General features: G+C 43.3%; 1 protein-coding gene across 7 annotated transcripts in view; it reads right to left on the minus strand.

Annotated features, from left to right (window-relative positions):
• Window positions 1-23742, minus strand: part of lrrc7 (leucine rich repeat containing 7) — a 190825-nt gene that overhangs the window by 11585 nt on the left and 155498 nt on the right. For 6 of the 7 annotated variants that reach the window (XM_064935353.1, XM_064935350.1, XM_064935348.1 and 3 more), the window contains exons 11-22: window positions 14906-14978; window positions 13965-13982; window positions 9807-9936; window positions 9055-9170; window positions 8219-8288; window positions 7987-8086; window positions 7424-7548; window positions 7151-7339; window positions 6835-6969; window positions 5181-5267; window positions 3918-4029; window positions 1155-1338 (exon numbers count right to left, since the gene is read on the minus strand). In XM_064935353.1, the coding sequence (XP_064791425.1) occupies window positions 1155-1338; window positions 3918-4029; window positions 5181-5267; window positions 6835-6969; window positions 7151-7339; window positions 7424-7548; window positions 7987-8086; window positions 8219-8288; window positions 9055-9170; window positions 9807-9936; window positions 13965-13982; window positions 14906-14978 (1339 nt within the window). The remainder of the gene's footprint in view (window positions 1-1154; window positions 1339-3917; window positions 4030-5180; window positions 5268-6834; window positions 6970-7150; window positions 7340-7423; window positions 7549-7986; window positions 8087-8218; window positions 8289-9054; window positions 9171-9806; window positions 9937-13964; window positions 13983-14905; window positions 14979-23742) is intronic. The other variant, XM_064935349.1, reaches the window with a different exon arrangement.

Here is a 23742-nt window from a genome sequence, read left to right on the forward strand (position 1 = left end):
GCCGAAGTTGCATCGTCGTCGGACGGGCTAGTTGCAACTGCCGAAGTTGTATCGTCGTCGGACGGGCTCGTTGCAACTGCCGAAGTTGTATCATCGTCGGACGGGCTACCCCCACACCATCACACCTCCTCCTCCATGCTTCACGGTGGGAACCACACATGCAGAGATAATCCATTCACTTACTCTGTGTCTCACAAAGACACGGCGGTTGAAACCAAAATTATTACATTTAGACTCATCAGACCAAGACAGATTTCCACCAAATTGCTTGTGTTTCTTGGCCCAAGCAAGTCTCTTCTTATTGGTGTCCTTTAGTAGTGGTCTCTTTGCAGCAATCGACCCTGATTCACATAGTCTCCTCTGAACAATTGATGTTGAGATATGTCTGTTACTTGAACTCTGTGAAGCATTTATTTGGGCTGCAATCTGAGGTGCAGTTAACTCTAATGAACTTATACTCTGCAACAGAGGTAACTCTGGGTCTTCCTTTCCTGTGGTGGTCCTCATGAGAGCCAGTTTCATCATAGCACTTGATGGTTTTTGCGACTGCACTTGAAGAAACTTTCGGAATTAAAGTAATGGTGGACTGTCATTTCTCTTTTCTTATTTGAGCTGTTCTTGCCATAATATGGACTTGGTATTTTACCAAATAGGGCTATCTTCTCTGTGTGTGAGAGTGAGTGAGTGAGTGAGTGAGTGAGTGAGTGAGTGAGTGAGTGAGTGAGGTGTGCTGTGCGGCGCTCTGTCAGTCTTATGGAGATGTATGTTAATGAAAGATTTAAAAGAGCCTTGTTGCGCCACTCTCTCCCCTCACACAGCCTCTTGACAGCTGGAGTTCCAACCCTTGTTCACCCAGGTGCTCTACACAACATCCCTGTCTCAAGAAACAGACGGCTGGAATCGATGCCTGCTAACTGACATATTTACACAGTACTGGAAGTGACCCAGCTAGCAAGCACTTATCATACCACAGGTGGCTGAGGCAGCACACCATGGTAGGCAAACAGACGATATAGGGCTATGCTGAGCTTCTGATTTTGCCGATGGAAGACCGATCATGGGTCACCGTAAGCTTGCTATCAGGCGTGTGTCTGTAGCTGGCCATTGGTTCAGTGTGAGGACTGTGGGTTGGAAGCCGGTGAGCCACTGCCCACCTGTTGGTCCAGTGTTGTTGAGGCACTCCTCCATCCTTCCCAGCAGCCTGCAGGGCGGCCACATTGCCCGGGGGGTTAGAGGAGCCAGAAGAACCCTGGGATGGAGAGTAGTCCGAGTAGGTGGCTGACGAGCCACTGTTGTTCAGGCAATGCATCTTATCCGGATCTGATTCATCTGTAGACTCTGACAGGGAAGGGCGAGAGAAAAGCATTGACATGTCTCTGCTGTCATCTACCTGAACGTTTCATTTGAATGGGGGCTTAAGGAGTTATCTTATTTTCAAAAGGTCACTGCTCATGTTTCCACTTGAAATGTGGGTTAAAGCTGGGTCTCCAGGGGAGCAAAAGCTATTGGAGAGAATTGGATGCTGTTCTCCTCAATCCAACAGGGAGTCGTTATGTAATGGATTGCAATAAACATGGGCAATTCCACGTCAAATATTTTTGGTATCTCAGATAGTTCTGGCAATTCTCACATAGTTACTTCCTTGGGAGGAAGGATGTATAACATGCTTTTTACTTTTGTATCAAATAACTTTTTTTGTATAATGAGTAATATTGCCATTTTATGCCCATCTTGGTGTCATTATACTCCTTATAGTGGTCTCTCTAATATTTAGTATGTCTTCATTCTGAAATACACCTTTTGATGTGTATTTATTCAATGTGATAAAAAGTAATATTAGTATTTCTAAACTACCCTTTTTGATGAAGATTATTTTTGACATATTGTTTGTAAACATCTCTAATTTACAGAGTGTGCTCTCTGGTACTTTTAATGATATGACCCATTTTATATACAGACATTGACGTTATAGGTCAGTAACCAATCACAGCCCTCCTTTAGGATTGCACATTCAGCAAGTCACCAGCAGAGGGAGTTTGCCTTTAATCTATTTTCCCATTCTAGAAATGTGATTTTACCTGTAGAGTATATCGTCCCGAACAATCTGTCTTAAAATGAACACAATCTAGAAAGGATCATTTTGAGGAATAAATATTTTTCATTTTGAATAAATGAATGTGAATGTTTGTATTTCAGAATAAAGACATACTACATATTAGAGAGACCACTATAAGGAGTATAATGACACCAAGATGTTGTATCATATATATCATTCCTGCTCCCGCTGAACCATATATCTGTATCATATATGGTTCACATATCATGTGGTCTTACAGGAGGCATGTATAGGTCTATAAAGGGCATAAAATGGCCAATTCCATCATGATTTTCAAAAAAATGGTTTGTGATACAAACGTAAAAAGCATTTTAAACATTCTTCCTCCCAATTCATTTTCTATGTGAGAATTGCCAGAACAATCTGAGATACCAAAAATATTATTCCCGCTCCCGCTGGCGTGGAATCACCCTTATGCTTTATACCGTACCTAATTAGAATACAAAACTCCCCAAGGACATTATATAATAGTTGTGCATTGCAGGACTATGCTTTGTAATCTCACAGGAGGAAACAACCATGCAATTAGAAATAACAATAGCAAACACAGGGATTTTCACTGTAGAGTTTAGAAAGCTTGAGGCTTTTTCATGTCAGAATAGGATAAGAGCAGAGAGTGAGTGTATTTACTGATAGGGGTCAGCCTACCACTGATTGAGATATCAGCCCAAATGGCCTGCAGCAACTAGTCAATCAGCTTACTCTATGGTTTATCAGTTTGAAAGTATGGCCCAAGATATACAGTACCAGTCAAAAGTTTGGACACACCTACTCATTCAAGCGTTTTCCTTTACTTTTTACTATTTTCTACATTGTAGAATAACAGTGAAGCCATCAAAACTATGAAATAACACATATGGAATCATATAGTAACCAAAAAAGTGTGAAACAAATTAAATATATATTTTTTTTATATATTTGAGATTCTTCAAAGTAGCCACCCTTTGCTTTGATGACAGCTTTGCACACTCTTGACATTCTCTCAACCAGCTTCATGAATGCATTTCAATTTACAGGTGTGCCTTGATAAAATGTCATGTAGAAAATAGTCAAAATAAAGAAAAACCCTTGAATGAGTAGGTCCAAACGTTCAACTGGTACTGTATATGGTGGGGTCAACATTGATAAAGATGAGCAATAATGACTATAAAATCAATTTAAAACATTGGGAAATGATATTATTTTGTACTAGTATAATTGTTCAGAGAAAGAGATTTTGTTTAACAAGTAATCATCGTTTATCTCAAAAAGGTAGATGTAAAAATGATTGACACCCCTAAAGATTCTTATAAAGTATTAAAAAATTCAGTATTTGTACCCATTTTCCTAGCATGCAATGACTACATCAAGCTTGTGACTCTATAAACTTGTTTGATGCCTTCACAGTTTGTTTGGGTTGTGTTTCAGATTATTTTGTGCCCAATAGAAATGAACGGTAAATCATTTATTGTGTAATTTTGGAGTACCTTTTCTTAGAAATAAGAATATAATATATTTCTAAACACTACATTAATGTGGATGCTACCATTATTATGGACAATCCTGGATGAATCGTGAATAACAATGACTGAGAAAGTTAGAGGGTCAAAGATCATACCCCTAACACATGCTGACCTTTCACCATTACCATAACAGGGGAGGTTAGCATGTCTTGGGGGCTTGATCTTTGACCTCTTACATCACTAATTTTTGTTTTCTGAAATTAGTTTAGAGGAACAGAGAGCAGTGATGATATAACCTTAAAGATAATGGTTGTGTTTGTAGTGAAGTAGAATACCAGGGATGGGAGTTTACGGCCTACCTTTCTTGTCTTTCCCCAGTAATACAACCTTTGGTTTGTACATGGCCGGTTCCACCAGGGTGGGCCTCATATCAGAGATACGGATATCATTCGGAGAGCCGCTCATAGAATCCTGAGAAAAGTTATTACACAATTATTATTTCTGAACAAAAGACCAAAAGACAAAAACCGAAACACAGCTTGGTTAACAGCTTCAACGACTTAACTCCACAAGCTCTTCCTGAGGCAGGAACTAACAAAAGGACACAAATATAGTACATAACTGATCATTATTGTACTGCTTATACTGATAGTGTCATCAGTAACTGATATATTTTCTCTATATCTTAGTGATGTGTAACACACTGGAGCATGTCCTATCTATGACTTCCTTCTCTCTTAGGGCTTAGAGGCCCAGCTGCTTGCTACAGGAGAGCCTACTTCCCACACCTGATGTCCCACATCTGCAGCTCTGCTCACTGCACCCCCACAGGGCAGGCTGAGGCAGCCGAGCGGAGAGAGACCACCAGGCCTGCTTGCCAGGCGACTCCAGGAACCACATTCCAGGAACACTCACTACACAGCACTGTCTCACTGGCATATCTATATCTCCCGCCATCTTCTTTTTCTCTTGTGTAGAAAAGAGATCGCAATATATCCGATACTTCTATATGTTTCAAAACATTTGATCGAATATCTATAAATCCATACCCATGATGGGGCTACTATGAGGGTTCAGCATGTTCAGTCTTACATGACACGCAACGACAGCTGCAACCTCTTTCTGCTTTGGGTAAAAATGCCACCTTAACTCACTCCCAAGATTGTGTCCATAATTTACCAGCACCTTCTCTGTGGCTGGGAGTAATTGGTATGCCAGGTTTGATGCTTTTTGCCACGTCTCAAAGGAATGCTTGATTAACTCAAAACAAACAGCTGCGTGGTGTGGTGATGCCAATAAGTGCTGGAGTTAGCCTTGGCACTGCCAGTCTACTGCCCGTTTGCACACTACTGTGTATACTATATATGCCATGATGCAGACTTTGCATAAAAAATGTTCCTCTTCATAAGTACTGTACATTATATACATTACATATCTACAGTTTCACTGTTCATTAGAGAGAGTGACTGTTATCGGCTTTCATCTTCATATTTCATGATACTCGGACTTTGTTTCTCCAGACGTTTCATAGTCTTTGTCAGCGTGCAAGAGGCAGTGTGAAGTCACACCAGCCGAGCCGTGGTTGAGCAGACTGTCTAATGTCTGATCTCACAGCCACTTACTATGAGGCAGAAACAGGAAGAAGCTGTAATGGCTGATGATGTATTCTCTGGTTGTGGCAGCTTGGGAACCGCGCGATGTAAAGACATCTAAGCAAAACAAACAAACACACATACAAACAAATAAAAGATGGAGAGGAAGTTTTCATGGTTCTACAAAAAAAAAGTTGTGTGAGGTAAAGAAGCATGGTTTATGGCATCAGCCCCCCCACCCCTTCATCCCCCCCACCCACCCATCCATCCCCCACCCCTCCACCCCTCCAGCCCCCAATCTCTCCAGCCCCCCTCCCCACCAGCCCCCACCCAGTGACCCAGTTCCCATTGCGGCACTGCGGCACCCAAGGGTCTCTTTCTCCCTGGGGTCTTATGGGAGGAGACAGCATGAGGCAATCCAAAGCAGTTATGGACACAAAGTACACAGGACATTGCAGCTCTGTCAACACAATTTACAGAGAGGTAGAGATATAGCAGAGTGCCAAGCACAGGAGAACCTTCCAGATTTAGGGTTAGGAAAGTAAGTGGTTGCTAGCTGACTCCTTGGAAGTTCAAATCTACTTCCACTGGAAATGTATTTTCATAAAATAAATAAAATCTACATCTACATCTCATCTTAAATATATGCAATGTTTAAAGGACTCACAACCAGTATGAGTGCATTTACAACCCTGATGTAAATTGCCCAAACTCTGGGCTCCTATAGAGCTTATAAAGAAATGACAGTAAGCAGATACAAGATACATATTATATGACCTGCTTCATTCATCTCCAGATGCTGACCACTTGACTCTGGGAACAGGTGCTTATTCAGATCTAGCCCCTTGGAGTCCTCTGAATGCAATTGACATTTAACACTGACCTTTGCTCTGTTTGTTCAACAGCCTCTGCTGTTCATTGTGCAGTATTTCAAGCCTTATTAAAGGCTACAAATTCTGCACCCGGTTGCCCCCCTGGGGACTTGCAAATGCACTAATACTTGACATTTGAGCTATGGCCGAGTTAACCTCCATTTCAGCCACAATATGATATTATGCCAAGATAATGCACCTTTTCGCACACAGCATAAAAAAAAATCTGAAAACAGCACCTCAGCAGACTACCTGTCTGACTCCTCTGCGTATTCAGAGAGAGAGAGCTAACGATCTAACAAAGACCCAGTTGAAGCCATCATGGGGCCTTTGAGGCTTCCAGATGAAAGGATTCTATGATCTCTGTAGGTTTCAATCACCTCTAAAAAGTTGCTACGCTACAGTTCCATGGCCCTGGGTTTAATACATTGCCCCCTCAAACTTTGTCACACCTGGCCATAAGTCAAAAACACTGAAACCTGATACTACATTAATCTATGTCTTTGAAAAAGTTTGGACACACCCACTCGGTTCTTTCAATGAAATTCAGTTCCCATGCGTTCAATACAGGTGGTCTCACCTCTACCCGAACTCTCACATTGAGATGTCCAAGGCAACTAAGGACTAAATCTGACATAACGGCCTGAGAGGACCTTGAGGCTGCAGTGTAAACATTCATGTCAGTACTCTCTCCCCCACCAAGCCCAATACAAGCTGTTGTTTTGTTTTGCTTTCCTGGTGTTAAAAGGACGTAATAAGTGCTACAAACGATTTAACATTTTCACAAAGAGATAAGGAAATTGCTCCTGTACCTCTGAGCTCTCAGTCAGATCCTCCTTGTCCTTGCGCTTTGGGATGTCGATGGCAGAGTTGTGTATGATGCCCTGCTCTGTCATCTGAGTCTTGTTGAACTCTCTCTCTCTCTCTAACATCTCTCTTTCCATCACCTGGAACAGAAGATCACTCTGAGTGACTGGGTGACACATATCTATCGCATTCAGCCAAAGAGGACTATGTATAATCAAATCATTTGTTTTTGCATTTGTGTGTGTGTGTGTGTGTGTGAGAGAGAGAGAGTGTGGTGGTATGTGCGGGTCTCTGGGTGTGTGGTATGACCCGGTCTGTTACCTCTTTGGGGGGCATAGGCCAGGGGGGCTCATACTGTTCTTGTTTTCGTGACTCCATGTTGGTACCAGAGGAGTTAGTACCAGTGCTGAGGGGAAGCTGGTTCTTGCCCACCATGTTCTGCACTGACTTCACCATGTTCTTCAGGTCCTCTGGGTACGGTGTGGGGTAGCGCTTCAGATTGATCTCAACCTGGACGGACAGGACAAGCAAAATAAGTGGCAATAACAAGATAAAAGCGGGGGAACCTGAGGTCAACAGAAAGTCCTGTGAAACCTTGACTTTTCCAGAGTTGTCCTCCTCCTCCTTCTTCTCCTCGAACTCAAAGGCGACGGTCATCCTCTGCTGACGCTGCTCCTCCCATAAGGTGGGGTTGAAGCTGTCGCTGTCTGACTGGTAGTCTACAGAGAGGACGGGCAGGAAAACAGGGAGGTGTCACTGACTTATTGTGCACTAGTCTCACACTGGTGCTGTTCTGACATGCTCACTTCACCAACAGCATACAGTGCACTGGCACCTAACCCAACCATCTGTCAAACGCCCTCAAGTGGAACCTCAAAATGGATTCAATCCCTGAGTAAATTTACACCTTCAGTCTCTCTGACCCTCAAAGGGTAGTTCAGTGACACATGCTCTGCACACATATCACTATTTCAAGCACCATTCAACAATTGTAAATACATATCCATGGCACCTTAGCGATCACAAAATCACATACTACTGTACTATACTACTACTATAGTACTGCAACATCCACTTTGTGGGAATACTTGGCTATGAGCATTTTCCCTCATGTCAGCATGTGTTACATTTCCACCCACAGTATCTGGCTAGCTCACCCTCATCATGTCGTGGTTGCTGAGGGAACATATAGTTGGTGAGGACCCTCTGCTTGGTCTCTGGATGGGCCTCTGTCTGGAGAGGGATCAGGGCCTTGGACTGCACACAGAAGACAATCACACATCACTGACACTTCAAGTATAGCTAACACAGGTAAAACTATAGATTTGATCCAAAAATGTAAAGGTCTGTTTCTTTCTAACAAAACAATATATAAGATCATAAGATTACCTGATTGTCTGAAAGCCAAAGAGCAGCAAGATCTTTTAGTTTTGTGAAAGTGAATGGGAGATTCTTTAATCTGTGTAAGGGAGAAGAAGATGACATGGGAGTAAGAAGGCATATCATCTCAATGAGTACACTGTGTTCGGGTGTGTTCAAGGACACAGATCATCATTAAGTCCCCTGTGAAAAGCCAATATTATTCCTCTGCCAAGGAACTATAATAGCCTGCCTCTGACTGACTGACACCCACTACTCACCTTGGCAACACGCTCAGCAAACTCTGCCTCACTTTGACAACATAAATATGTCAGAGGAAGACAGTGTTGTGGGCTACCGTAGGCAGGATGATGCAGGGTTGGGGTGATTCGATGCCCATTCTGAGGCAGCCTATCAGCTCTGTGGTGTGTGGTGCTGCGTGTAGAGGCAGGTCTGACTAATGGCTGTCGTGTGTTAAGTGATGGTCAGGTTTAATTACCTTGGATCCAGTTAATCACTGGCAGAGCAACCAAACATCTCATAAAGAGCTTTCTTAATTAGCCCGTGGGCAGGGGGAAGTGCTTTCTAAGGCTGTGCAGCTATCTTAATGTGCTATTAACAAAATAATAACCACTAGCTAGCTTCCCTAGTTTTTATAAAATCCTCAGAAGAATGCCCCACTCCACCTACGCTCTATGTAAATATATAGACGCACAACACAAGCCTTTTCCTCGTCAATGAGAGTGTGAGGAACATATGGATTCACTGTGTGTCTGCGTTACTGTGTGTCTGTGTTTCTCTGTGTTTGTGTTTCTGTGTGTGCGTGTACTACATTATGTATACATAGCAGAGCAATGGGTAGATACCTATTGTCGCTTAAGTTGAGAACACGTAGCTTGGTCATCTGCCCAATCTCATCAGGTAGAAACTCTAGTTTATTGGAGCGCAACGACATGACTGTCACATTCTTACAGTTCCCAATCTGCAACAAAAGAGCCAAGCAGATATTTCAGTGATCACTTCTATGACATTTCAGATTGAGATATGATAATTTAGCACAAAGTAGTTTGGTTGTAGTGATCTACTTTTTCTTAAGGGTAGCTTTAGTGTAGCTAAACTTCTTCCAGTGTGAAGTAATTAGTAGCGTGGTAAACTATATTTTCAGAGTAGCTTCCTCAAAACTGGTAATTATCATATCTCAATCTGAAATGTCATAGACTACAAATTGCAAGAATAGATCACTCTGGAGTCAGATGTTAGCAGAATGTGTGATGTATCCTATTCAACGTTTCAAATGAAAATTAGGCAGGTCTGACGCTGAAAAAGCAAGACAATTCTTGCCTACCTCACCTATATATTATTTTTGCAAAAAAGTAGCATGTAGTCCCAGTAGTTAGCCACACCGCTGCATGGCAAAAAAAGTAATTAACTACTGACAACACTACCAAGATTTGAATTTAGTTCAACTGCCACCAAGCTACTGCAAAACATAGTTAAATTACTAGTTGAACTAGATGTTGTTCACTATTCCCCAACACTGTTAAATACACAACCAAATGCATTGTGTATGTGTGTGAGTACAGGAGCACTGTGAGGATATAGGGACAGACGGACGTACCTCCCTGGGTAGTTCAATGAGAAAGTTTTCATCAGCAGAAAACGTGCGAAGGTTGGGCAGGTAGCCAATGGTTGGGGGCAGGGACTCTAATTCATTACAGCTGCAGTCAAACTCCTCTAAAAGCGATAAACTGGGTAGAAGAAGAAAGAGGAGAACGTGTCCCTTAAGAATCCTTCATTCCACAGCTACTTCCACTTGGTTAGTTATTAGTGTAACATCAACATGTAAAGAAGCACAATAACCAAAACCCTATCAATAAAAAATAAAGGAAAAACAACCACAACTACTACACATGTCTTTGATGTACCATATTAATATGTGCATATAATTTTGTCAAGAACCTGCGAAGCACAGACCTACTTACACAGACCAACTTAATTTGTACGCAAAAAAATGGGCTGTGAATTATTGAAGTGGAACATTTACATACACTTAGGTTGGAGTCATTAAAACTTGTTTTTCAACCACTCCACAAATGTCTTCTTAACAAACTATAGTTTTGTCAAGTCGGTTAGGACATCTACTTAGTGCATGACACAAGTAATTTTTTCAACAATTGTTAACTTCTTGGATATAGGGGGCGGTATTTTACTTTTTGGATGAAAAACGTTCCTGTTTTAAACAATATATTTTTTCACGAAAAGATGCTCGACTATGCATATAATTGACATCTTTGGAAAGAAAACACTCGGACGTTTCCAAAACTGCAAAGATACTGTCTGTGAGTGCCACAGAACTGATGTTACAGAAAAACACCAGATAAAAATACAATCAGGAAGTGCGGCATTTTTTGAAACCGCCTCATGGCTATGACTTCTTATATGGCTGTGGAGGAGCTAGGAGTCAGCTTACCTTTTCCACGTTTTCAACAAGGTGTCTGTAGCATTGTGACGTATTTGTAGGCATATCATTGGAAGATTGTCCATAAGAAACTACATTTACCAGGTGGTCGCTTGGTGTCCTCCGTTGCAATTATTGCATAATCTCCAGCTGCAGTACTTTTCTGTTTGCTACTGAGGAGAAACCCAACTGCCACGAATGATTTTTCATCGAATAGATATGTGAAAAACACCTTGGATGATTCTAAACAATGTTTATCATGTTTCTGTCGATATTATGGAGTTAATTTGGAAACAAGTTTGGCGTTGTAGTGAATGAATTTTCTTTTTTTTTCTTAGCCAAAAGTGATGAACAAAATGGAGCGATTTCTCCTACACAAATAATCTTTTTGGGAAAAAATGAACATTTGCTATCTAACTGAGAGTCTCCTCATTGAAAACATCCGAAGTTCTTCAAAGGTAAATTATTTTATTTGAATGCTTTTCTTGTTTTTGTGAAAATGTTGCCTGCTGAATGCTAGGCTTAATGCTATGCTAGGCTATCAATACTCTTACACAAATGCTTGTGTAGCTTTGATTTAAAAGCATATTTTGAAAATCTGAGATGACAGTGTTGTTAACAAAAGGCTAAGCTTGTGTTTCAATATATTTATTTCATTTCATTTGCGATTTTCATGAATAGGAAACGTTGCGTTATGGTAATGCACTTGAGGCTATGATTACGCTCCCGGATACGGGATTGCTCGTCGCTAGAGGTTAACAGACAGATGATTTAACTTATAATTCACTGTATCATAATTCCAGTGGGTCAGAAGTTTACATACACTACGTTGACTGTGCTTTTAAACAGCTTGGAAAATTCCCCAAAATGATGTCATGGCTTAGGAAGCTTCTGATAGGCTAATTGACATAATTTGAGTCAATTGGAGGTGTACTTGTGGATGTATTTCAAGGCCTACCTCCAAACTCAGTGCCTATTTGCTTGACATCATGGGAAAATGAAAAGAAATCAGTCAATACCTCAGAAAATATTGTAGACCACAAGTCTGGTTCATCCTTGGAAGCAATTTCCAAATGCCTGAAGGTACAACGTTCATCTGTACAAACAATAGTACGCAAGTATAAACACCATGGGACCACACAGCCATCATACCGCTCAGGAAGGAGACGTGTTCTGTCTCCTAGAGATGATCGTACTTTGGTGCGAAAAGTGAAAATCAATCCCAGAACAACAGCAAAGGACCTTGCGAAGATGCTGTTGGAAACAGGTACAAAAGTATATATATCCACAGTAAAACGAGTCCCTATATTGACATAACCTGAAAGGCCGTTCAGCAAGGAAGAAGCCACTGCTCCAAAACCGCCATAAAAAAAACAGATGGTTTGCAACTGCACATGGGGACAAAGACTGTACTTTCTGGAGAAATGTCCTCTGGTCTGATGAAACAAAAATATAACTGTTTGGCCATAATGACCATCGTTATGTTTGGAGGAAAAAGGGGGAGGGCTAGCAAGCTGAAGAACCCCATCTCAATCGTGACACATGGGGATGGCAGCATCATGTTGTGGGAGTGCTTTGCTGCAGGGGGGACTGGTGCACTTCACAAAATAGATGGCATCATGAGGAAAGAAGGAAGTTAAAGCTTGGTCACAAATGGATCTTCCAAATGGACAATGACCCCAAGCATACTTCCAAAGTTGTGGCAAAATGGCTTAAGGACAACAAAATCAAGGTATTGGAGTGGTCACCACAAAGCCCTGACCTCAATCCCATAGAATATTTGTGGGCTGAACTGAAAAAGCATGTGTGAGCAAGGAGGCCTACAAACCTGACTCAGTTGCACAAGCTCTGACAGGAGGAATGGGCCAACATTCACCCAACTTATTGTGGGAAGCTTTTGGAAGGCTACCCGAAACGTTTGACCCAAATTAAACAATTTAACGTCAATGCTACCAAATACTAATTGAGTGTATGTAACCTTGTGACCCACTGGGAATGTGATGTTAGAAATAAAAGCTGAAATAAATCAATCACTCTCTCGACTATTTCTCTGACATTTCACATTCTTAAAATAAAGTGGTGATCCTAACTGACCTAAGACAGGGAATGTTTACTAGGATTAAATGTCAGGAATTGTGAAAAACTGAGTTTAAATGTAGTTGGCTAAGGTGTATGTAAACTTCCGACTTCCGCATTATTTCACTCAAGCCACGGGCAGGTTCATTTCAGCAGCAGGTTGCATTATTTGTTATTGACTGTATTTGTTGTTGACAGATACAGTCTAAGATGACTGATCCCTCCTTGGTGTAGATACATTAATGGAAACAAATCATAATTGTGTTCCTTATAAGAGTAGATACATTAAAGACATGTACAGACTACAGAAAGGTGAAGTCATGAATCAAATGGATTCATTAGGATCATGGCAATATTCAATACCATGACTTGATAGAATGAGAGATTTTTACAGACAAACCACAAAATTGATTCAACTTTATTAATTCCATGAGGGAAAATGAAAATGAATACTCACTATCTGGTGGTGCCAGTATCTCTTTTCAATCAGATTATAATCAACAGTATGCTTTTTACCAAAATCGGGAATATTAAATACTGAACTTCATGATTGACAAACTTAACTCTATATCTTATATTATACCTTAAACTCTAAAGCCACAGTGTTTATTGAGTCAAATGCCCTTGCCTCTGTCAGATTTGAAAGGACAACGTGAGCAAAAACAACAACTGTCCAGTTTTTAAATTCAAACTCCAACAGAGTGTTTAGTGTAAAATGTCATTGTATATGAACAGGATAGGATGAGGGAAAGAGCTGCCTCCCCACATTGGAAAGACTTCATTTAAGCAATCAGGCCTGAGGGGGTGTGATATATGGTCAATATACCACAGCTAAGGGCTGTTCTTAAGCACGATACAATGTGAAGTGCCTGGATACAGCTCTTAGCTGTGGTATATTGGCTATATACCACAAACCCCCGAGGTGCCTTATTGCTGCTTATCAACGTTATTAGAACAGTAAGCAGTTAATTTTGTGTCATACCACAGCTTTAAGTCAATCAGCATTTGGGCCAATCACCATTTACAATTGTATTTATTTATTATACACACAGCAGAGGCATTAGCTCAACATTTGTCTGAACAGGCTGGCCCAGCTGGCCTCCCATATGCAGGCCTTTTACTAGAGCTGCTTCCCTGGCCGGAACATACAGACAGGGGACATTAAGGTGAGCACTTGCCTGAATAAACATGCTGTGGCGAGGAGGAACATGTACAGGAGACAGGGATTTACAGTCTACTTACCCTATTTTGGCGCGTCCACTAAGTGGCCCATTTTAGATGCATGTGAAATAACCACAACACACAAAACCGACCAATGACAAACCAAGAAAAAAAGGTGTACAGGAAACAGTATCACAGGCTTGGGGAGCAGCAGTGGGGGAGGCAGGGCACGGTAAGGATGAACATGACATGATGAGCTGTAAGGTGGTGACCCTGACCTATGACATACCAGTAACTGGGTGTCTTCAGACTTGACCCCCAGAATTGCCTCTGACTCATTCTAGTTTACAGATTAAACTGATATAGTATATATAAAACAAGCAAATCAACTTGGCTGGCTATTGTGTTTGAGTTTGAGGTTACAATACAAGCAGAGGAAGCTTGGGAAGTCAAGTCCACTCAGACAGCCTCCATTTTAAATATTGCACAACAAATGAATGGCACACCCCCAAAATGTATCTCTCTCCCTCTCTCCCTCTCTGACTCCCTCCCCCTCTCCCTCCCTCTCCCTCCCTCTCCCTCCCTGTCTCTCAGTGCTGCCAACTGAGACACAATGTTCTACATCACTCTGTACTTGGTGTGAACAGTGATGGAGCAAATCAGCGTTAGTCGATGTAAGGTGAGAAGCAGCATCAAGGAGAAGGTGCCAGAGTGAGACAGCAGAGTTTCAGACCCCTTCTATCCACAGGCCGTGTTGACTACAGCAACAAACCACTGGCATAGAAGACGTGCTAAGATTAAGATGCAATGTGTCAACTGAATTTACCATCAAAATCTGTGTCTCTGACAGTTTTTAATTTGGTTATGCAATAGATGCCCTAAAACGGACTAACATTCAGTTCAATGATAGATATGCATTAATAAACAAGACTTGGAATTTAGTTTAGCTTTTGGCCACATACTTTCAAAAAATGTCATTTGGGAAGTTCAAGGATTGCAATTTATGAAGTGAATGTACTCACCTTCCAATGGTGTTAGGCAGTGAGGTGAGCTGGTTGTCATCCACTTTTAGTGTTGTGAGCTTCTTCAACATACCTACAATGGAGACAAAGATATAACTCTAGTTTCACTATTCATTTGATGTTATGTAATTGATTCTTTAAAAAAAAGGAACAAATACACTATGAGAAGCAAGGTCAAAAGAGAAGAACACGGTTAAAAGGAATTTTTCAAACTCATTGTCTATATAATCCTCTTACCGGTTGATTCATTTACAGCCAGGAAATTATTGACAAACTTATTAAGTACAAAATAACTTAATAGATTGAATCCACAAATTTAATTTGCACAAACAAACACTTTTTTCTCTCCAAATAGGAATGGCATTTTAATGACGCATATGATTGATAATGGCAATCCAACTCAGGGATTTGCGCTCTCAGATAACAACCTCCAAGAGGAGCCGCCACGATGAATGCAGTCATTACATAATTAATCATCCTCTCACCACCTTATCTCCTAATCATCCTTTCTTGAGCCTTTTTCTTATTCTTTCTAACCAGGAGATCCCATTGTTGCAGAGGGGAGAGAGCAGAGACAATCTACCCAGGAGATCATATTGTTCCAGAGGGGAGAGAGCAGAGACAATCTAACCAGGAGATCCTATTGTTGCAGAGGGGAGAGAGCAGAGACAATCTACCCAGGAGATCATATTGTTCCAGAGGGGAGAGAGCAGAGACAATCTAACCAGGAGATCCTATTGTTGCAGAGACAATAAAACCAGGAGATCCTATTGTTGCAGAGGGGAGAGAGCAAAGACAATCTAACCAGGAGGCGGTATTGTTGCAGAGAGGAGAGAGCAGAGCAAATCTAAACAAGAGATCGTTTGTTCCAGAGGGGAGACAGCAGAGACAATCGAACCAGGATATCCTGTTTTTGAGGAGGGGAGAGAGCAGAGGCAATCTAACCAGGAGATCCTAGTGTTGCAGAAGAGACAGAGCAGAGATAATCTAACCAGGAGATCCTATTGTTGCAGAGGGGAGAGAGCAGAGACAATCTAACCAGGAGATCCTATTGTTCCAGAGGGGAGAGAGCAGAGACAATGTAACCAGGATATCCAATTGTTACAGAGGGGAGAAGCAGAGACAATCTAAACAAGATATCCTATTGTTCCAGAGGGGAGAGAGCAGAGACAATGTAACCAGGAGATTCTAGTGTTGCAGTGAGGAGAGAGTAGAGACAATCTAACCAGGAGATCCTATTGTTCCAGAGGGGAGAGAGCAAAGACAATCTAACCAGGAGGTCGTATTGTTGCAGAGAGGAGAGAGCAGAGCAAATCTAAACAGGAGATCATTTTGTTCCAGAGGGGAGACAGCAGAGACAATTGAACCAGGAGATCCTATTGTTGCAGAGAGGAGAGAGCAGAGACAATCTAAACAGGAGATCCTATTGTTGCAGAGTGGAGAGAGCAGAGACAATATAACCAGGAGACCCTACTGTTCCAGAGGGGAGACAGCAGAGACAATCGAACCAGGATATCCTGTTTTTGAGGAGGGGAGAGAGCAGAGGCAATCTAACCAGGAGATCCTAGTGTTGCAGAAGAGACAGAGCAGAGATAATCTAACCAGGAGATCCTATTGTTGCAGAGGGGAGAGAGCAGAGACAATGTAACCAGGAGATCCTAACGTTACAGAGGGGAGAGAGCAGAGACAATCTAAACAGGAGATCCTATTGTTGCAGAGTGGAGAGAGCAGAGACAATATAACCAGGAGACCCTACTGTTCCAGAGGGGAGACAGCAGAGACAATCGAACCAGGATATCCTGTTTTTGAGGAGGGGAGAGAGCAGAGGCAATCTAACCAGGAGATCCTAGTGTTGCAGAAGAGACAGAGCAGAGATAATCTAACCAGGAGATCCTATTGTTGCAGAGGGGAGAGAGCAGAGACAATCTAACCAGGAGATCCTATTGTTCCAGAGGGGAGAGAGCAGAGACAATGTAACCAGGATATCAAATTGTTGCAGAGGGGAGAAGCAGAGACAATCTAAACAAGATATCCTATTGTTCCAGAGGGGAGAGAGCAGAGACAATGTAACCAGGAGATTCTAGTGTTGCAGTGAGGAGAGAGCAGAGACAATCTAACCAGGAGATCCAATTGTTGCAGAGGGGAGAGAGCAGAGACAATCTAAACAAGATATCATATTGTTCCAGAGGGGAGAGTGCAGAGACAATCTAACCAGGAGATCCTATTGTTGCAGAGGGGAGAGAGCAGAGGCAATATAACCAGGAGATCGTATTGCTGGACAGAGGAGAGAGCAGGGACAATCTAACCAGGAGATCCTATTGTTGCAGAGGGGAGAGCAGAGACAATCTAACCAGGAGATACTATTGTTGCAGAGAGGAGAGAGCAGAGACAATCTAAACAGGGGATCCTATTGTTCCAGAGGGGAGAAGAGACAATCTAACCAGAGAGAGATCGAACCAGGAGATCCTATTGTTGCAAGGGGAGAGAGCAGAGACAATATAACCAGGATATCCTATTGTTGCAGAATGGAGAGAGCAGAGCCAGTCTAACCCGGAGATCCTATTGTTCCAGAGGGGAGAGCAGAGACAATCGAACCAGGAGATCCTATTGTTGCAGAGAGGAGAGAGCAGGGACAATCTATCCAGGAGATCTTAGTGTTGCAGAGGGGAGAGAGCAGAGACAATCTAACCAGGAGATCCTAGTGTTGCAGAGAGGAGAGAGCAGAAACAATCTAAACAGGAGAGCCTATTGTTCCAGAGGGGAGACAGCAGAGACAATCTAACCAGGAGATCCTATTGTTCCAGAGGGGAGACAGCAGAGACAATCAAACCAGAAGATCCTATTGTTGCAGAGGGTAGAGAGCAGAGACAATATAACCAGGAGATCCTATTGTTCCAGAGGGGAGAGAGAGGAGACAGAGCAGAGATAATCTAACCAGGAGATCCTATTGTTGCAGAGGGGAGAGAGTAGAGACAATGTAACCAGGAGATCCTAACGTTACAGAGGGGAGAGAGCAGAGACAATCTAAGCAGGAGATCCTATTGTTCCAGAGGGGAGACAGCAGAGACAATAAAACCAGGAGATCCTATTGTTGCAGAAGGGAGAGAGCAGAGACAATCTAAACAGGAGATCCTATTATTGCAGAGGAGAGAGAGCAGAGACAATCTAACCAGTCTACCCTATTGTTTCAGGGGAGAGAGAGCAGAGACAATCTAACCAGGAGATCCTATTGTTGCAGAGGGGAGAGAGCAGAGACAATCAAACCAGAAGATCATATTGTTGCAGAGGGGAGAGAGCAGAGACAATCTAACCAGGAGATCCTATTGTTGCAGAGGGGAGAGAGCAGAGACAATCAAACCAGAAGATCCTATTGTTGCAGAGGGGAGACAGCAGAGACAATCTAACCAGGAAATCCTATTGTTGCAGAGGGGAGAGAGCAGAGACAATCTAACCAGGAGATCCTATTGTTCCTGAGGGGAGAGAGAGGATACAATCTAACCAGGAGATTCTAGTGTTGCAGTGAGGAGAGAGCAGAGACAATCTAACCAGGAGATCCTATTGTTCCAGAGGGGAGAGAGAGGAGACAATCTAACCAGGAGATCCTATTGTTGCAGAGGGGAGAGATCAGAGACAATCTAACCAGGAGATCTTAGTTTTGCAGAGGGGAGAGAGCAGAGACAATCTAACCAGTAGATCCTATTGTTGCAGATGGGAGAGAGCAGAGACAATCTAACCAGGAGATCTTAGTGTTGCAGAGGGGAGAGAGCAGAGACAATCTAACCAGGAGATCCTATTGTTGCAGAGGGGAGAGAGCAGAGACAATCTAACCAGGAAATCCTATTGTTGCAGAGGGGAGAGAGGAGACAATCTAACCAGGAGATTGTAATGTTGCAGAGAGGAGAGAGCAGGGACAATCTAACCAGGAGATCTTCGTGTTGCAGAGGGGAGAGAGCAGAGACAATCTAATCAGGAGATCCTATTGTTCCAGAGGGGGGAGAGAGGAGACAATCTAACCAGGAGATTCTAGTGTTGCAGTGAGGAGAGAGCAGAGACAATTTAACCAGGAGATCCTATTGTTCCAGAGGGGAGAGAGCAAAGACAATCTAACTAGGAGATCCTAGTGTTGCAGTGAGGAGAGAGAGGAGACAATCTAACCAGGAGATCCTATTGTTCCAGAGGGGAGAGAGAGGAGACAATCTAACCAGGAGATCCTATAGTTCCAGAAGGGAGAGAGAGGAGACAATATAACCAGGAGATCCTATTGTTGCAGAGGGGAGAGAGCAGAGACAATCTAACCAGGAGATCCTATTTTTGTAGAGGGGATAGAGCAGAGACAATATAACCAGGAGATCCTATTGTTGCAGAGGGGAGAGAGCAGAGACAATCTAACCAGGAGATCCTATTGTTGCAGAGGGGAGAGAGGAGACAATCTGACCAGGAGATTGTAATGTTCCAGAGACAAGAGAGAGAGCAGGGACAGCAGGGACAATCTAACCAGGAGATCTTCGTGTTGCAGAGGGGAGAGAGCAGAGACAATCTAACCAGGAGATCCTATTGTTGCAGAGGGGGGAGAGAGAGGAGACAATCTAACCAGGAGATCCTATTGTTGCAGAGGGGAGAGAGGAGACAATCTAACCAGGAGATTGTAATGTTGCAGAGAGGAGAGAGCAGGGACAATCTAACCAGGAGATCTTCGTGTTGCAGAGGGGAGAGAGCAGAGACAATCTAATCAGGAGATCCTATTGTTCCAGAGGGGGGAGAGAGGAGACAATCTAACCAGGAGATTCTAGTGTTGCAGTGAGGAGAGAGCAGAGACAATTTAACCAGGAGATCCTATTGTTCCAGAGGGGAGAGAGCAAAGACAATATAACTTGGAGATCCTAGTGTTGCAGTGAGGAGAGAGAGGAGACAATCTAACCAGGAGATCCTATTGTTCCAGAGTGGAGAGAGAGGAGACAATCTAACCAGGAGATCCTATAGTTCCAGAAGGGAGACAGCAGAGACAATAAAACCAGGAGATCCTATTGTTGCAGAAGGGAGAGAGCAGAGACAATCTAACCAGGAGATCCTATTATTGCAGAGGAGAGAGAGCAGAGACAATCTAACCAGTCTACCCTATTGTTTCAGGGGAGAGAGCAGAGACAATCTAACCAGGAGATCCTATTGTTGCAGAGGGGAGAGAGCAGAGACAATCTAACCAGGAGATCCTATTGTTGCAGAGGGGAGACAGCAGAGACAATCTAACCAGGAAATCCTATTGTTGCAGAGGGGAGAGAGGAGACAATCTAACCAGGAGATTGTAATGTTGCAGAGAGGAGAGAGCAGTGACAATCTAAACAAGATATCCTATTGTTCCAGAGGGGAGAGAGCAGACACAATCAAACCAGAAGATCCTATTGTTGCAGAGGGGAGACAGCAGAGACAATCTAACCAGGAAATCCTATTGTTGCAGAGGGGAGAGAGGAGAAACAATCTAAACAGGAGATTGTAATGTTGCAGAGAGGAGAGAGCAGAGACAATCTAAACAAGATATCCTATTGTTGCAGAGGGGAGAGAGCAGAGACAATCTAACCAGGAGATCCTATTGTTGCAGAGGGGAGAGAGCAGAGACAATCTAACCAGGAGATCCTATTGTTCCAGAGGGAGACAGCAGAGACAATCTAACCAGTCTACCCTATTGTTCCATAGGGGAGAGAGCAGAGACAATCTAACCAGGAGATCCAATTGTTGCAGAGGGGAGAGAGCAGAGACAATCTAACCAGGAGATCTTAGTTTTGCAGAGGGGAGAGAGCAGAGACAATCTAACCAGTAGATCCTATTGTTGCAGATGGGAGAGAGCAGAGACAATCTAACCAGGAGATCTTAGTGTTGCAGTGGGGAGAGAGCAGAGACAATCTAACCAGGAGATCCTATTGTTGCAGAGGGGAGAGAGCAAAGACAATCTAACAGTGAGGAGAGAGAGGAGACAGGAAATCCTATTGTTGCAGAGGGGAGAGAGGAGACAATCTAACCAGGAGATTGTAATGTTGCAGAGAGGAGGGACAGCAGGGACAATCTAACCAGGAGATCTTCGTGTTGCAGAGGGGAGAGAGCAGAGACAATCTAACCAGGAGATCCTATTGTTCCAGAGGGGGGAGAGAGGAGACAATCTAACCAGGAGATTCTAGTGTTGCAGTGAGGAGAGAGCAGAGACAATTTAACCAGGAGATCCTATTGTTCCAGAGGGGAGAGAGCAAAGACAATATAACTTGGAGATCCTAGTGTTGCAGTGAGGAGAGAGAGGAGACAATCTAACCAGGAGATCCTATTGTTGCAGAGGGGAGAGAGGAGACAATCTAACCAGGAGATCCTATAGTTGACAATATAATTGTTGCAGAGGGGAGAGAGCAGAGACAATCTAACCAGGAGATCCTTTTTTGCAGAGGGTAGAGAGCAGAGACAATCTAATCAGGAGATCCTATTGTTGCAGAGGGGAGAGAGCAGAGACAATCTAACCAGGAAATCCTATTGTTGCAGAGGGGAGAGAGGAGACAATCTGACCAGGAGATTGTAATGTTCCAGAGACAAGAGAGAGAGCAGGGACAGCAGGGACAATCTAACCAGGAGATCTTTGTGTTGCAGAGGGGAGAGAGCAGAGACAATCTAACCAGGAGATCCTATTGTTGCAGAGGGGAGAGAGCAGAGACAATCTAACCAGGAAATCCTATTGTTGCAGAGGGGAGAGAGGAGACAATCTAACCAGGAGATTGTAATGTTGCAGAGAGGAGAGAGCAGGGACAATCTAACCAGGAGATCTTCGTGTTGCAGAGGGGAGAGAGCAGAGACAATCTAATCAGGAGATCCTATTGTTCCAGAGGGGGGAGAGAGGAGACAATCTAACCAGGAGATTCTAGTGTTGCAGTGAGGAGAGAGCAGAGACAATTTAACCAGGAGATCCTATTGTTCCAGAGGGGAGAGAGCAAAGACAATATAACTTGGAGATCCTAGTGTTGCAGTGAGGAGAGAGGAGACAATCTAACCAGGAGATCCTATTGTTCCAGAGTGGAGAGAGAGGAGACAATCTAACCAGGAGATCCTATAGTTCCAGAAGGGAGACAGCAGAGACAATAAAACCAGGAGATCCTATTGTTGCAGAAGGGAGAGAGCAGAGACAATCTAACCAGGAGATCCTATTATTGCAGAGGAGAGAGAGCAGAGACAATCTAACCAGTCTACCCTATTGTTTCAGGGGGGAGAGAGCAGAGACAATCTAACCAGGAGATCCTATTGTTGCAGAGGGGAGACAGCAGAGACAATCTAACCAGGAAATCCTATTGTTGCAGAGGGGAGAGAGGAGACAATCTAACCAGGAGATTGTAATGTTGCAGAGAGGAGAGAGCAGTGACAATCTAACCAGGAGATCTTAATGTTGCAGAGGGAGAGAGCAGAGACAATCTAACCAAGGAGATCCTATTGTTGCAGAGGGGAGAGAGCAGAGACAATCTAACCAGGAGATCCTGTTGTTCCAGAGGGGAGACAGCAGAGACAATCTAACCAGGAAATCCTATTGTTCCAGAGGGGAGAGAGCAGAGACAATCTAACCAGGAGATCCAATTGTTGCAGAGGGGAGAGAGCAGAGACAATCTAAACAAGATATCCTATTGTTCCAGAGGGGAGAGAGCAAAGACAATCTAACCAGGAGATCCTATTGTTCCTGGGGGAGAGAGAGGATACAATCTAACCGGGAGATTCTAGTGTTGCAGTGAGGAGAGAGCAGAGACAATCTAACCAGGAGATCCTATTGTTGCAGAGGGGAGAGAGCAGAGACAATCAAACCAGAAGATCCTATTGTTGCAGAGGGGAGACAGCAGAGACAATCTAACCAGGAAATCCTATTGTTGCAGAGGGGAGAGAGGAGACAATCTAACCAGGAGATTGTAATGTTGCAGAGAGGAGAGAGCAGTGACAATCTAACCAGGAGATCTTAGTGTTCCAGAGGGGAGAGAGCAGAGACAATCTAACCAGGAGATCCTATTGTTGCAGAGGGGAGAGAGCAGAGACAATCTAACCATGAGATCCTATTGTTCCAGAGGGGAGAGAGCAAAGACAATCTAACCAGGAGATTCTAGTGTTGCAATGAGGAGAGAGCCGAGACAATCTAACCATGAGATCCTATTGTTCCAGAGGGGAGAGAGAGGAGACAATCTAACCAGGAGATCCTATTGTTGCAGGGGGGAGAGATCAGAGACAATCTAACCAGGAGATCTTAGTGTTGCAGAGGGGAGAGAGCAGAGACAATCTAACCAGTAGATCCTATTGTTGCAGATGGGAGAGAGCAGAGACAATCTAACCAGGAGATCTTAGTGTTGCAGAGGGGAGAGTGCAGAGACAATCTAACCAGGAGATCTTAGTGTTGCAGAGGGGAGAGAGCAGAGACAATCTAACCAGGAGATCCTATTGTTGCAGAGGGGAGAGAGCAGAGACAATCTAACCAGGAGATCCTATTGTTCCAGAGGGGAGACAGCAGAGACAATCTAACCAGTCTACCCTATTGTTCCAGAGGGGAGAGAGCAGAGACAATCTAACCAGGAGATCCAATTGTTGCAGAGGGGAGAGAGCAGAGACAATCTAAACAAGATATCCTATTGTTCCAGAGGGGAGAGAGCAGAGACAATCAAACCAGAAGATCCTATTGTTGCAGAGGGGAGACAGCAGAGACAATCTAACCAGGAGATTCTATTGTTGAGACAATTAACCAGGAGATTGTAATGTTGCAGAGAGAGCAGAGACAATCTAACCAGGAGATCCTAATGTTGCAGAGGGGAGAGAGCAGAGACAATCTAACCAGGAGATCCTAT

This window comes from Oncorhynchus masou, chromosome 24 (genome assembly GCF_036934945.1).
Source record: "Oncorhynchus masou masou isolate Uvic2021 chromosome 24, UVic_Omas_1.1, whole genome shotgun sequence".
Classification (NCBI taxonomy): domain Eukaryota; kingdom Metazoa; phylum Chordata; class Actinopteri; order Salmoniformes; family Salmonidae; genus Oncorhynchus; species Oncorhynchus masou.